At 41.7% G+C, this 13,954-nt stretch overlaps 1 protein-coding gene across 1 annotated transcript; it reads left to right on the top strand.

Moving 5' to 3' along the window:
• The first annotated feature begins 633 nt into the window (after positions 1-633).
• Positions 634-13,345, top strand: LOC138665821 (calcium homeostasis modulator protein 3-like). Its single transcript, XM_069753691.1, has 4 exons — positions 634-816; positions 4,255-4,540; positions 9,462-9,717; positions 12,588-13,345. Exons 2-4 carry the CDS (start codon positions 4,263-4,265, stop codon positions 12,936-12,938), a joined length of 885 nt encoding a protein of 294 aa, XP_069609792.1. The 5' UTR covers positions 634-816; positions 4,255-4,262; the 3' UTR covers positions 12,939-13,345.
• Positions 13,346-13,954: the final 609 nt, after the last annotated feature.

A 13,954-nucleotide genomic window follows, 5' to 3' on the forward strand; every position in this document is an offset into this window, starting at 1 on the left:
TGGAGACCAAACGCGACTTCTGGCTACTACTAGCTGTTCCACATATCTCCTCATCCTGGGGTGCTAGTACAGATTGAGACACTGGCGGGCGTTCGGCTCATTCCCGAGATCTCAAAAATGTAACCGATATACAGCTAGGATGTACAATAACTCCATAATGTTCTTATGAAATTCTGACAGGGGAATTTTAATGAAGCAGTTACACTGGAGGTAAGAGGGGTGTAAGTTTGTTCCTTTTGAAGCTGATTAAACTAGACCACTTGCTGAGCCAAGTGTCCTGTTTCAGTTTCACATTTTGAAGGAGGATTGTAATCTCGAACTTGATATGATACAGTTGATTGGCATGACATTAAATGGCAAGACATTAAATCAGCCCATATTCTTCACAGTTAGTAAAGACAGACAGCATTGCTAGGGTCTGGATGTTATACATTTGTGCCAATGCATCTATCAATATATAGTATGTATATAATTGTAGAGATATCAAAAATATGGAGGCCATATGCTTTAAGAATGACAGAGCAATCACTGAGATCTCCAGGTATCTGAATGCCAACATAGTTTGGTAAAAACAGAAATACCAGTAAGTAAAAATTACCTATAGCCTTATATTTTAAAACCAGTTATTCCAGTCACAGTATAAGGTGTGCGCTCAAATATTGTGTCTGTGTCTTTATTTTTCTGTGCAAATTCAGACAAACTTTTTAAGAGCGCAATTTGCAAAATTTGTTTTCCAAACACCGATCCAAATTTATAAGGTGATCAGACAGGATTAAAAGAAAATCTCCAAGTTCTAATTGGTTTCCTACAACTAAGGTAGGTTTATGCTTATTCTTTCCACTTCATGTGACATAAAACACCTGAATAATAGAAGTGAGATAACTATACTACTATATGATCCCTCACTCACATTTTCCAGGGGCACTTATCACTGGCAGTGGTCTGGTTTTTATACTTACAGCAATTGAACTGATATTTATCACTTTAAGCAAATATTACCAATAACCACCATTGTTAAATAGTTAATTTATGTTAAACGGCAGGTGACTTTGTTATATTATTCTGTGTGTGCCAAAAGAGTTTTCATTGATAGGCGACCATTGCATCCAGGTAAACTGATCAGAATACAACCCCTGGCAAAAATTATGGAACCACCGGCTTTGGAGGATGTTCATTTAGTTGTTTAGTTTTGTAGAAAAAAGCAGATCACAGACATGGCACAAAACTAAAGTCATTTCAAATGGCAACTTTCTGGCTTTAAGAAACACTAAAAGAAATCAAGAACAAAAAATGTGGTAGGCCATGTTCACACGATCCTTTTTTTCATGCGGAATTGCCGCGATTTTCCCGCTGCGGGTCCGCAGCTGTTTTCCATGCAGGGTACATTACATTGTACCCTATGGAAAACAGGAACTGCTGTGCCCACAATGCGGAAAAAAAAAAAAAAAAAACGCGCTGAATAGCTGCGGGAAAAAAGAAGTACCATGTCACTTCTTTTTTCGGAGCCGCAGCGGTTCTGCACCCATTGACCTCCATTGTGAGGTCAAACCCGCAGTAAAACCCGCAGATGAAAAAAATATCTGCGGGTTTTACTGCGGTTTGTGGTGCCGAACCGCTGCAGCAGGAAGTGCGGGGAAGCGGGCGGAAGTGCGTGGGCGGAGTGTGGCTGCCCCCCCGTGCTCCGATCCCGCCCCCCCGTGCTCCAATCCCACCGCCCCGTGCTCCGATGCCCCCCCCAGTGCTCCGAGGCCCCCCCCTGCTCTAATCTCCCCCCCTTATACTTATCCGGCGTCCGGTGTCCGTCCGGCCGTCTTCTCCCTGGGCGCTGCCATCTTGCAAAATGGCGGGCGCATGCGCAGTGCGCCCGCCGAATCTGCCGGCGGGCAGATTCGTTCCAAAGTGCATTTTGATCACTGAGATATAACCTATCTCAGTGATCAAAATAAAAAAAAATAGTAAATGACACACCCCCCCCCACCCCTTTGTCACCCCCATAGGTAGGGACAACAACAAAAAATTAAGAATTTTTTTTTTCCCACTAAGGTTAGAATAGGGTTAGGGGTAGGGTTAGGGGTAGGGTTAGGGTTAGGGGTAGGGTTAGGGGTAGGGGTAGGGTTAGGGTTAGGGGTAGGGTTAGGGGTAGGGGTAGGGTTAGGGGTAGGGTTAGGGGTAGGGTTAGGGGTAGGGTTAGGGGTAGGGGTAGGGTTAGGGGTAGGCTTAGGGGTAGGGGTAGGGTTAGGGTTAGGGGTACGGTTAGGGGTAGGGTTAGGGTATTTTCAGCCATTTTAACTGCATAGAAAACTGCATAAAAAAAAGGATCAAAAAAAGGATCAAAAAAAGGATCAAAAAACGCATCAAAAAAGGACAAAAAAAGGACCAAAAAAAGGACCTGTGTTTTCTGCCAAGAGCTGCAGTTTTTAAAAAAACAGTCCTGAAAAAAAAAGGATGGAAATCAGGAACGTGTGAACATACCCGTAGTCAGTAATGGTTACTTTTTTAACCAAGCATAGGGGAAAAATTATGGAATCACTCAATTCTGAGGAAAATATTGTGGAATCACCCTGTAAATTTTCATACCTAAAAATAACACCTGCATCAAATTAGATCTACTTGTTAGTCTGCATCTAAAAATGAGTGATCACACCTTGGAGAGCTGTTGCACAAAGTGAACTGACAAAATTAAACAACTGAATGAACATCCTCCAAGGCCGGTAATTCCATAATTTTTGCCAGGGGTTGTAGATGGTCATCTGTTATGTCATTCATTTAACTAATCTATTTTAGCCCCTTCCTTACAATTTTCTTCATTTTTGCACTTTTTTTTCCTCCCCTCATTCCAAAAGTTGTAACATTTTTCAATCGGCATGGCTGTAAGGGGACTTGTTTTTTATGGGACGAGTTATACTTTTGAATGACACCATTCATGTTTACATACATTGTGCTAGAAATTAGGGACACAAATACAAGTGCGGTACAATAGCAAAAAACAACCAAAACCCTGCAATTCCACCAGTGTTTTTTGGAGTTTGGGTTTTTTACCACTTATTTTACAGTAAAAATTACCTGATAAAATACATAAAAAAAATAAATCTCAATTTATTCAGTATCAGGTATGATCTGCACATACAGAAATCTCCGCACTTAAACACTTTGGCTGCTATCAGTGAGATTATTAATGGTTTTCTGAGAAATGTTCTACCGCACTGAAGGCACTTGGGCAAATTATCAAAGTCCGCTGCTGGCAGCTCCCTTTACAATTATTGATCAATGCTGTCTCGGATGTGCTCACTGACAGACAAATCTGGAGATGATGTATACCATGGTAGCACGTTTTTCAACACGATAACACAATAGGCTGCATGTTGTTCAAGTTATTCAGAGCAGCCTGCGTGACCTGACCTAAACCATACCATAGCCTGCAGTATCACCAGACTTGTCTCCTATCAAGTACTGTACATCTGGGACATCATTGGTCAGCAAATACAAAAGGAGCTGCCAGCAGTGGATGTTGATTTGCCAAAATGCATTAAATGAAGCAGAAAATTCCCAACACAATCATTAATAAGACCAAAAAGACAAAAAACTGCACTGTCAAAGCAAAGCCAAGGCCGCTCCACTCCTGGAGCCAGGTGTTAATCAACAGTCATTGCACTGCCAGCCACATATGCTCAGATCGGGTGCTCTTCAGAATGAAGCAGACAAATCCAACAGTGCAGGCAAGAAAAAAGAAGGCACTCACTGATCTAAAAGTGCTGTGCTGTGCACGCCGATATAGTTACAGTAGCGTAGCTCCGGATGGGCCCCCTCTGAGCATCGGGCCCGGGGCCACCGCCCCCTCTGCCCCCCCCCGGTAGCTACGCTAGTGCTTCCATGGTTGAGTGTGATCCAAATATCGGATACAACTCAAGCATGCTGTAATTTTCTCCTTTTAAAGTCTCGCTCTATGCTATCCCATGGTTTGTCGGATCGCACTTGGACCGAAAATACGTTTAGTGATCAAGACATGCAGGACCTTTACTCTTCCCTGACAGATGACATTGGGGAATAGAAGGAATATTGGTATGTTGACTTTGGAGATAAGCATATGAAAGAGGAGTCTGGCAGCAACCTAATCAACTTACCCTGTTGAAAACACTCGTATATCTATAGAAATAGCAACCGCTCGACAGTCATCTAAAATGCATGAGATGAGCACCTTTACAATAAAGTCCTAAAAATTATAAATAAAAAATTATTTTTATGTTTGTGCTGTAGAAATCATCATGGAAAGGGTTATGAAATACTTGAAGTCGGGAGCTGAAGCAAAGCTGAACATAGTTTGCGGGGCAGTCCTTCTAACGAGCATGGTCGTTTTCAAGGCCTATGAATTCAAGTGTCCGTGTGTACCAGGCTTCAACAAACCTTATTCTCTGATGGTCTTGTTGGCTCCACCAATGATCTTCTTCTTTGTTGGGGTTCTTGTCAGTCAGTATTGTGAATCATTGACAATCGAATATTCTAGACCTGAAGGAAGCCGAGCGAAAAACAAGAAAGTTTTACGGTAAGGCTGAAAAATATAAACAATTTCCAATCTACTGCTATTTGTTTACTTACATATATAGCACCATTAATTCCTCGGCGCATTACAGACATTATAATTGCTGTCCCCAATGGGGCTCACAATCTAAATTCCCTATCTGTATGTCTTTGGATTGTGGGAGGAAACCAGAGAACCTGGAAGAAACTCACACAAACATGGGGAGAACATACAAACTGCTTGCAGATGTTGTCCTTGGTAGGATTTGAACCCAGGACTCCAGGACTGCAAGGCTGCAGTGCTAACCACTGAGCCCGCTATGACATTATACAGTCTGTGTAATGCAGTGCAGTATAGCGCAACCTCCGCCAGGGGATGGTGGTGAGGGAAGAAAGGCTGCACAGACAGCGTAACACCACTGAGCAGCAGCACAAGCTCCACCTGGTGGCAAAGGAGTAGTCAGACAGGCCGAGTCAAAAACAGTCAGAACAAGAAGTACCAGAGGTCACAGCAATACACGTGGTCAAATACAAGCAAGAAGTTAGAGCCAGATGGGAGCAGCGATAACAGAGGTGAGAGACAGTCAAACAGGTCACAAGACAAGCCGGGTCACATGCCAAGAGGTCCAAGAACAGGGAACGAATACTAAGACAAGCGGGGTGGCAGGAAAGGGAAGTCACGGGAACAGAGTAAACGGGCAGAGGACAAAAAAACGGTATCAAGCGGTCAGCTGCTCTAGCCTGGGAGCATAAACTATCACTGACATTGGTCTGCAGGCACACCAGACTAAAATAGCCACACCGAACGCAAAACAAGGCAGAAAAGGTTAACCCCAGCATGACCAGACAGGGGATAGAATAACATGAAACAAACCCCGGCCTGGATCATTCAGTCTGCTCCTCGAATCCAAACATGGACTTGGATTGATACAATCTCCATTCCTTTTCATTGACCCTTGGGACAATTCCTCACTCTCAGATACTTCACAGATTCTCATCAACCACTGGCAATTGGTAAATAACAACGAGAGTGGGTCAATTCTCCCTGATGGCATCACGGTCTTCCTCTATGGTATAGTATGAACATTCTTGCACTCCTGTTGCAATTATTGAAGGCAGTTAGTGTCCGGTGCTAAATGCCAAACACGGACTTCTTCCGGAAGTCCGTTGCAAAGTTGGGAGTTCCGAGAGAAGTCCGTTGCATATAGAGAGAATTTTCCAGCTCAAAAGTTTGGTCCTCATTGTTCAATGGATTTTGGGTACACTTCTGTTACCCGAATCGAACTTTGGAATAAAGTTCAGTTCGGGTACCAGAACCCGGACTTCCATGGGTCCGTTCAACCCTAATCAGAAGTTATGAAGTTGCTCTTATCTACTATATAAAGCTGAATGTGTGTGTGTGTGTGTGTGTGTGTGTGTGTATGTGTGTATGTGTGTATGTCCGGGATTGGCATCTGCGCCGTCGCAGCTACAGCCACAAAATTTTGCACAGTCACACGTCTGGACCCCGAGAGCGTCATAGGCTATGTTGTGAGGTGAAATCTTAACCCCGCGCGTTCCAATTCACCAAACAATTTTGCCCCTATCTACATAATGGGGAAAAAAGTGAAAGGAAAAGTGTTGGAGGCGTCGCAGCTAGAGAAACAAAATTTTGCACAGTCACACGTCTGGACCCTGAGAGCATCATAGGCTATGTTGTGAGGCGAAATTTTTAACCCCGCGCGTTCCAATTCACCAAACAATTTTGCCCCTATCTACAATTATGGGGAAAAAAGTGAAAGGAAAAGTGTTGGAGGCGTCGCAGCTACAGACACAAAATTTTGCACAGTCACACATCTGGACCCTGAGAGCGTCATAGGCTACGTTGTGAGGTGAAATTTTAACCCCGTGCTTTCCAATTCACCAAACAATTTTGCCCCTATCTACATAATGGGGAAAAAGTGAAATGAAAAGTGTTGGAGGCGTCGCAGCTACAGCCACAAAATTTTGCACAGTCACACGTCTGGACCCTGAGAGCGTCATAGGCTATGTTGTGAGGTGAAATTTTAACCCCGCGCTTTCCAATTCACCAAACAATTTTTCCCCTATCTACATAATGGGGAAAAAGTGAAATGAAAAGTGTTGGAGGCAAATTGACAGCTGCCAGATGTGAACAAGGGGGACTTAAAGAATGAGAGCGATGGCGCAAAAGAGTATATACCGTACAGTTGCTAAGGTGGGGCCCCGACATGAGATACTCACCACACACGGGGATATGAACACACACACAAAATGCGCCACACACTACCACGTACTTAAACACATATACCACCCTCATCACACATTTCACCACACATACACCAACCTCGCCACATAAAAGTCGAAACACAAAAGTCGCCGCTCAAAACTCGCCACACGCAAAACTCGCCACATGCAAAAACTAGGCTCACGCAAAACTCGCCACAAGTGCAAAACTCACCTCATGGAAAACTCGCCACACGCAAAACTTGCACACGCGGAAAAATTGCCACATGCACAAAATTTGCAACACATGCAAAAGTTGCCTCACACAAAACTTGCACATACTCAAAAAGCACCACACATAAAACTCGCCACGTGCAAAACTCGCCATGCGCAAAACTTGCTGCACACAACTTGCTACACTAACCTGTCAGATGCAACTCAACACACAAAAAGTTGCTACACGCATGTTGCCACACAAAACTCATCTCACAAAAGTCGCTACATGCATGTCGCCACACACAACTCAACACACACAACTTGACAAACGAAACTCGCCCTAAATCACACACAAGTCTGGTATTATCCTTCAAGAATAAAAATCTGATTAATAAGCAGACAAACTACAAGAGCAACAAATGTACCATATAGGAAATACGGCAGCTGTCAGTCACATGACCTGTCTATTATGTGTATGTGTGAGCTAATATATACTGCCAGGGGGAGGGCTTCCTGTTGGCTGGGGATTTATCAGGCTGCCAATTTATCTTACAAATACTGAGGTAAAAATAATGAGCAAATAACGTGTGAACGAGGTCTAATACAGGAGATCACACAGGTATATACTATTAACAGGGGAGATGACACAGATATATACTATATACAGAAGAGATGACACACAGGTATATACTATATAGAGGAGGAGATGACATACAGGTACATACTATATACAGGAGGAGATGACATACAGGTATATACTATATACAGGAGGAGATGACACAAAGGTATATACTATATACAGGAGCAGATTACCTACAGGTATATACTATATACAGGAGGAGATGACATACAGGTATATGCTATATATAGAAGATGACATACAGGAGGAGATGACACACAGATATATACTATATACAGGGGAGAAGACACACAGATATATACTATATACAGGAGGAGATGACATACAGGTATATACTATATATAGAAGGAGATGACATACAGGTATATACTATATATAGGAGGAGATGACATACAGGTATATACTATATACAGGAGATGACATACAGGTGTATACTATATATAAGGGAGATGACAAACATGTATATACTGAGGTGAAAATGAGAGGTGTGAGGTGAAAAAGAAAAGGTGTGAGTGCAAAATGAGAGGAGTGAGGGAAAATAGTGGAGTGATCGGAAAGTGACAGATGTGAGGTCGAAATGACAAGTGTTAGGGGGGAATGAGAGGAGTGAGGGAGAAAATGAGAGGTGTGAGGGAGAAAATGAGAGATGTGAGGGGGAAAATTAAAGATGTGATTGGGAAAATGAGAGGCGTGATGGGAAAATAAGAGAAGTGACGTGCTATAACTAACCACAGATATTTACTATGCCCAGGCAACGCCGGGCTCTTCAGCTAGTATAACATAAATCTTCATCACTATGACAGAAGATGTAAGAAAAATGGTGAGATTTGTGTTTGTAACAGTTCCATAATTATCACATGGAGGAGATGACAGATATCATGTCTTGGACCAATCGTCCTGATGGGTTTTAGATGCCCCCTATCATGTACTTTCTTACTTACAAGATAGTAAAACCCACTTGGATCAAAGCATGTAAGAAGACCATTATGAGTCCCACTGGTGAGGACACAGCTTATTGTAAAGATCAAGGCCGCTAATGTGAATTAATTTGCCCAGTGAGTAATTATAATGAATCATTCCATTCATTTTACAGAGCATTAAATAGGTGTCCATTATATTTCTCATGCAGGTCCATATGCCAATAACCATTGTGTTTCAGGGTTTTCAAGCCTTTTAACTTTCATCCAGTGGCATTGTACAGCTGTGTACACACTGCTTCAAAGTGAATGCATCTTCAAACTAGTGAATGATGCTATTCCACCCATATAGTGTATGCATCCTCGTGAGAATGGCAATGAGTAACCAGGGTACTTGTCCTCGAGTCACTTACATGTGTATCTAAGGGCTGAATAGTTTTATTTCTATAAGTTTCTCCTATTTTATCCAGATTAGTCTACCAGTTAGTTCTGAGGCCATCATACATGATGGAAAACACAAAAAAATTGCCAAAAATACTACTATCTCCCGCTAATAAATGGACACTGCAAAACAATGGTCAAAGTTTCATATTTTGGACACTGCCTCACAATGATAATATGTTTAACTCCTTACCAACATCTGTTGTAGATGTATGGTGCAATTCGGTAGAGGGTGTGTGGAGCAGACTTACCGGGTGAGGTCAACCCATACCCAGCAAATTATGGCTGTGTGGCATGAGGTGCCACCTGTGATTGCTAACTTGTTAAATGTCAGACTCTGACAGCAGCATTAATAGCACCCGGCATGGGGGGCGTATCAGTATTATTGTCCTGGTACCCAAGTGGCAGAGAAATATTTTGTTTTTCTGATAAGGGAATCCTACAATGTTATGCAACATCACAGATTCCAAACCTTTAATATAGCACTCACTGGTATTCTCTTGTTTCAGGCAGATGTTCATTGCAATGATGATTAGAGCATTGGCACCACCCATCGTGTGGATACTGGTCTGCTTTTTAGATGGAAAGTTATTAGTATGTGGATTCAGTGAGACACTTGATCCTGACCAATTTGGGGGATTTGATGACTTCCCTGAGTATGATACGTCAGTCCTACTTGCTAAAGTGCCCTGCAAGAACTTTGACTTGCTCCGACAGTCCTCAACCCGGAAGGCAATCTCCAGGTTTCTCAAATTTTTATCACAGGTAAAAGCTCAGAAAAAATAATGATGTATATATATATATATATATACATATATATATATATATATATAACTATGGTATATATCTAGCTGGCAGAAAGAGCAATGTTGTTGTAATCCAGCACAAATAGGTTCCTAGCAATCTGCACTAAATTTATCCAAAGGTAATGTAATGCCAAGATGCCATAGGTCACGCCCCATGTGGTGTGAGGATGGTATCACTTTGCTATGGTAGGGACAAACAAAAATAGGAAACGAAGTTTGTGACGCCAGGATCCACTTAATTGACCTCTGCTTCCTGCTTATCTGATGTAATGTGGTGCATTCAAAATAGTCCAGAAAACAGGAAGGCCTGAGAAGCTATTGATAAACTTTATTTGTTGCACGTATACACAGGTACATCCAGATAAACCAGGATTTAATAGAGATTCAATTCTAATGGAGAAATTACAGTTGCTTTCCAGCATAGTAATGGTGCAGTGATTTTTGAGTCTCCACTTCTGCATTTATGTACAGTCCTTATCACACAGCTATCCAAGCTGAGACTGTGGTTTACATGACTTTTGGATATGGGATGGACCCCACTCCTTCTTAAAATCACCATAACTACTGTAAACCTAGGTACTAAAATAAATACACAAAACACATTATTTTGGTTGTCAAAATGGCCACAGCTTTTATTCAAATTACAGGATTAAATAATCACAGTAGCAGTCAGGTGGAGTGCTAGTACATTGGGATTCACAAGTACTGCGATATCCCCAGCTGTCTGACATACAGCACCAGGACAGACAGCCATAAAGGGGCGGCACGCACTGGCTTGCCATTCAAGCAGAGCCAGTAAACTTTCAGGGCACCAATGACCCTATTATCCTCACTCCTGTGCTTAACCACTGTGCCCGCCCCTGATTGATGTTACCATTACAACGTCCTTGAGGCTGGCCACCAAAGCCGAGCCTGCTCACCACCATGAGGTTTTACATCCTCTATTAATTAAAATGAGTCCACCTTAACTTGTCTGCAACTTCCACCTGACTCCTAAACCGCAAAGCCGTGACGGGTTATAAATTCCAAGTCTCATTTAACACCTTTTGTTTTTTTTCTTTTAATAATTAAATCATTTTTCTAAACTTAAAAACTAGGAGTCCCTGCAAAAGTATTAATGGGACTAAACTTGGCAAACCCCCGACTCACAAAGAGTCATCCAACAGCGCTCAGGAGAGGAAAAAACCCCTGTGGAGGAAACCTCCAGGGAACCATGGCTGAAGGATTGCCCTTCCCTTGGGCTTAGAAGGTTACCGCAAATAATAACTCTTTACAGCCAATGTACAATTGAACCTGGTACAAGATATACAATGACAAATTCAAAAATACAATAAAGCATTTATCATTATACAAGCAATAATTAAAAAGTTTAAGGACAGAGATTATAAACAGGGTGGGAGGGCGGGTAATGTTTCCTCCTGTCTATCCTGTGAAAGAAAGAGGGAGAGCCAGAGTTGCCTCCCCTATATAAACACCACCCTCCTCACAGTAATACACCAGGCACAAACATCTAAACTCCTTCCTCTTAAAGCAACAACACTCTTGTTTAAAATCTACACCGCAATACAAACAAAAGCTGCAGGAATTCTCAGTCCACCCATCCCCAAGTCATGTCCACCTCCGTCTAGTCTCCGGTGGTTTCTGGAGTTCTGCCTGTTTCGTATCTGTTCCTTCAATATTTCTAGGCAACTCACTTGTGCATACAAAATGTCTTCTTCTCTCAGTGCTAAACAAGGACTGGTCATGTGGTCTAACCATGTGACATTAAGGCCTTGTAAGGAAAGCCGGGCTGCTTTGTTAACTCTTTACAGCCTCCTGATAGCAGAATATAATAAGTACATCAATTTGTGCCTATATAAACCACTTCTATGTACTGAATTCTCATGTACATTATCTGCAATTGGAAATGTGAACATTGTGCAAACCTAATGAGGTAGCAGCTAGCTCTGCTACATGTTAACAGTAACATCAACTTTGGGGCATTACAACAACGCCCCTATAAATAAGAGGTATAAATGTATATAGAATTACCATATCCCTCTAAATAAGTCTTATATGAGACTCCAACATCAAAGCTGCAAACTAAGTAGTAGTCTCAGGATTTTCAGACGTTTAAAAATTAAAATAAGCTACCGTAAGTAGTTAAACTGTTTTTAAAAATGATATAATAACTATTTCTATCCTACTCAATCTCCCATCGCGCTTGAGCTCCAGTGGTCCAAACCAGTCCTGCTATGATAATTTCCTATACGTTAAACACAAAACTGCTGCAGGCAATCACACGCCAAACACATCCAAACAACGCTGCCAGCAGTTATTTGCTGCAGCATCATGAGAATGATGGACAGGACATCATCAATGCAGGAGAGGAGGGAACTACCGAAACCGTATGATTACTAAGTGGACACTGTACATGAATGTAGACTTTCATGGGAAACTGATAGCTGATACCTACTGCCCGATCCACAGGCTGCAGTTATCAGTCACTGTCTGTATGATTTTAGCCATATAACCCTGAAACATTTTCAGAGAAAAACATACGTTAAAAGCAGCCATGGTCCAAGCTGCCTAGGTGACTAGTGGAACAGGTGGGTCTTTGGCTTCCTCTCCCCGCCTTCTGCCAATGACTGACAGGCCTCTCTATACACATATAGCAAGAAACATGTCACTACAAGGATGCGGGAAGAAAGAAGCCACTTGGAACCCGCCTGTCTGACTAGTCTGTCGATTCCTTGGTGGCTTGTGAAGTATCTGCTGTCAGGTTCCTTTTAATTCCTTTGTCTTCTTTAGATTGATATCTCTTGTCCTTTTTTTCTTGTGTCTTTTCAGGGTATTGGCTATATAGCAGTTCTTGCACTTATTCTTCTTGGTGCCATTGCTCGTTGTGTGTTGCCGCTTTTTGCCACACATGAAACTCTACAAGTCCGCTACTGGAACAAATACTCGGACATGGAGGAGAAATGTTTTGAGGAAATGTGCATTATGCACAATCATAAGGTTGCTGAGAAGTGTGTGAAGAATTATTTTGAAAAGACAAGAAAGGAAAAAGAAGAGGAAGAAGCCTATCACAATAGAAGAAAATTCAGCGATGCTCAAGTGGACACACTGGTGTTCGTGCACCAATGGTACCAATGTCGCCCACCAATACTTGGTGGAGATATCCCAGATAATGAAAGCTAAATAAAGATACACATCTGACAAGAAACTGAGAGATACTGAGTATGGTTGTATTGTAAGAGATGTGGACCTGACTGTCATGTTCCTACCCTTGAAGACACCAGTCGCATTGTCTTGTGTTTTTATATATATTGTGTCATGTGAATTGTGTTGTAATGTTTCACCACTTCCCCCCCAAAAGCCTGTTTTCACCTTCCTGATCAGGCCAAATTTTACAATTCTGACCAGTATCACTTTACGTGATTATAACTCTGGAATGTTTCAACGAATCCCACTGATTCAGAAATTGCTTTCTCGTGACTTATTGTACTTCATGATCGTGGTAGAATTTGTTCGATATGACATTTATTTGTGAATATATCGGAAATTTGGTGAAAATAATAAATAACGTTTCCTACATGTCAACTATATATCAGCACAATTTTTAAAACATATTTGTTTTTTGTTAGGATGTTATAAGGGTTAAAATTTACCATCAATTTCTCATTTTTGCAGCAAAATTTACAAAACCATTTTTTTAGGGACCACATCACATTTGAAGTGACTTTGAGGGGCCTATATGACAGAAAATACCCAAAAGTGACACCATTCTAAAAACTGCACCCCTCAAGGTGTTCAAAACCATATTCAGGTTTATTAGCCCTGCTTCACAGGAATTAAGATAATGTGGAATGAAAAAATTAACGTTTAACTTTTTTTCACAAAAATTTTACTTTACAGACAATGTTATTTATTTTTGCAAGGGTAACAGGAAAACTGGACCTCAAAATTTGTTGTGCAATTTTTCCTAAGTACATCGATGCCCCACATGGGGGGAAAACCGCTGTTTGGGCACACGTCAGAGCTCGGAAGTGCCATTTGACTTTTTGAATGTAAAATTTGATGGAATAATTAGCGGACTCCATGTTGAGTTCAGTGAGCCCCTGATGCGACTAAAGAGTGGAAACCCCCATAAATTAACCTATTTTAGAAACTAGACCCCTCAAGGAATTTATCTAGATGTGTGGTGAGCACCTTGT

This window comes from Ranitomeya imitator, chromosome 2 (genome assembly GCF_032444005.1).
Source record: "Ranitomeya imitator isolate aRanImi1 chromosome 2, aRanImi1.pri, whole genome shotgun sequence".
NCBI lineage: Eukaryota > Metazoa > Chordata > Amphibia > Anura > Dendrobatidae > Ranitomeya > Ranitomeya imitator.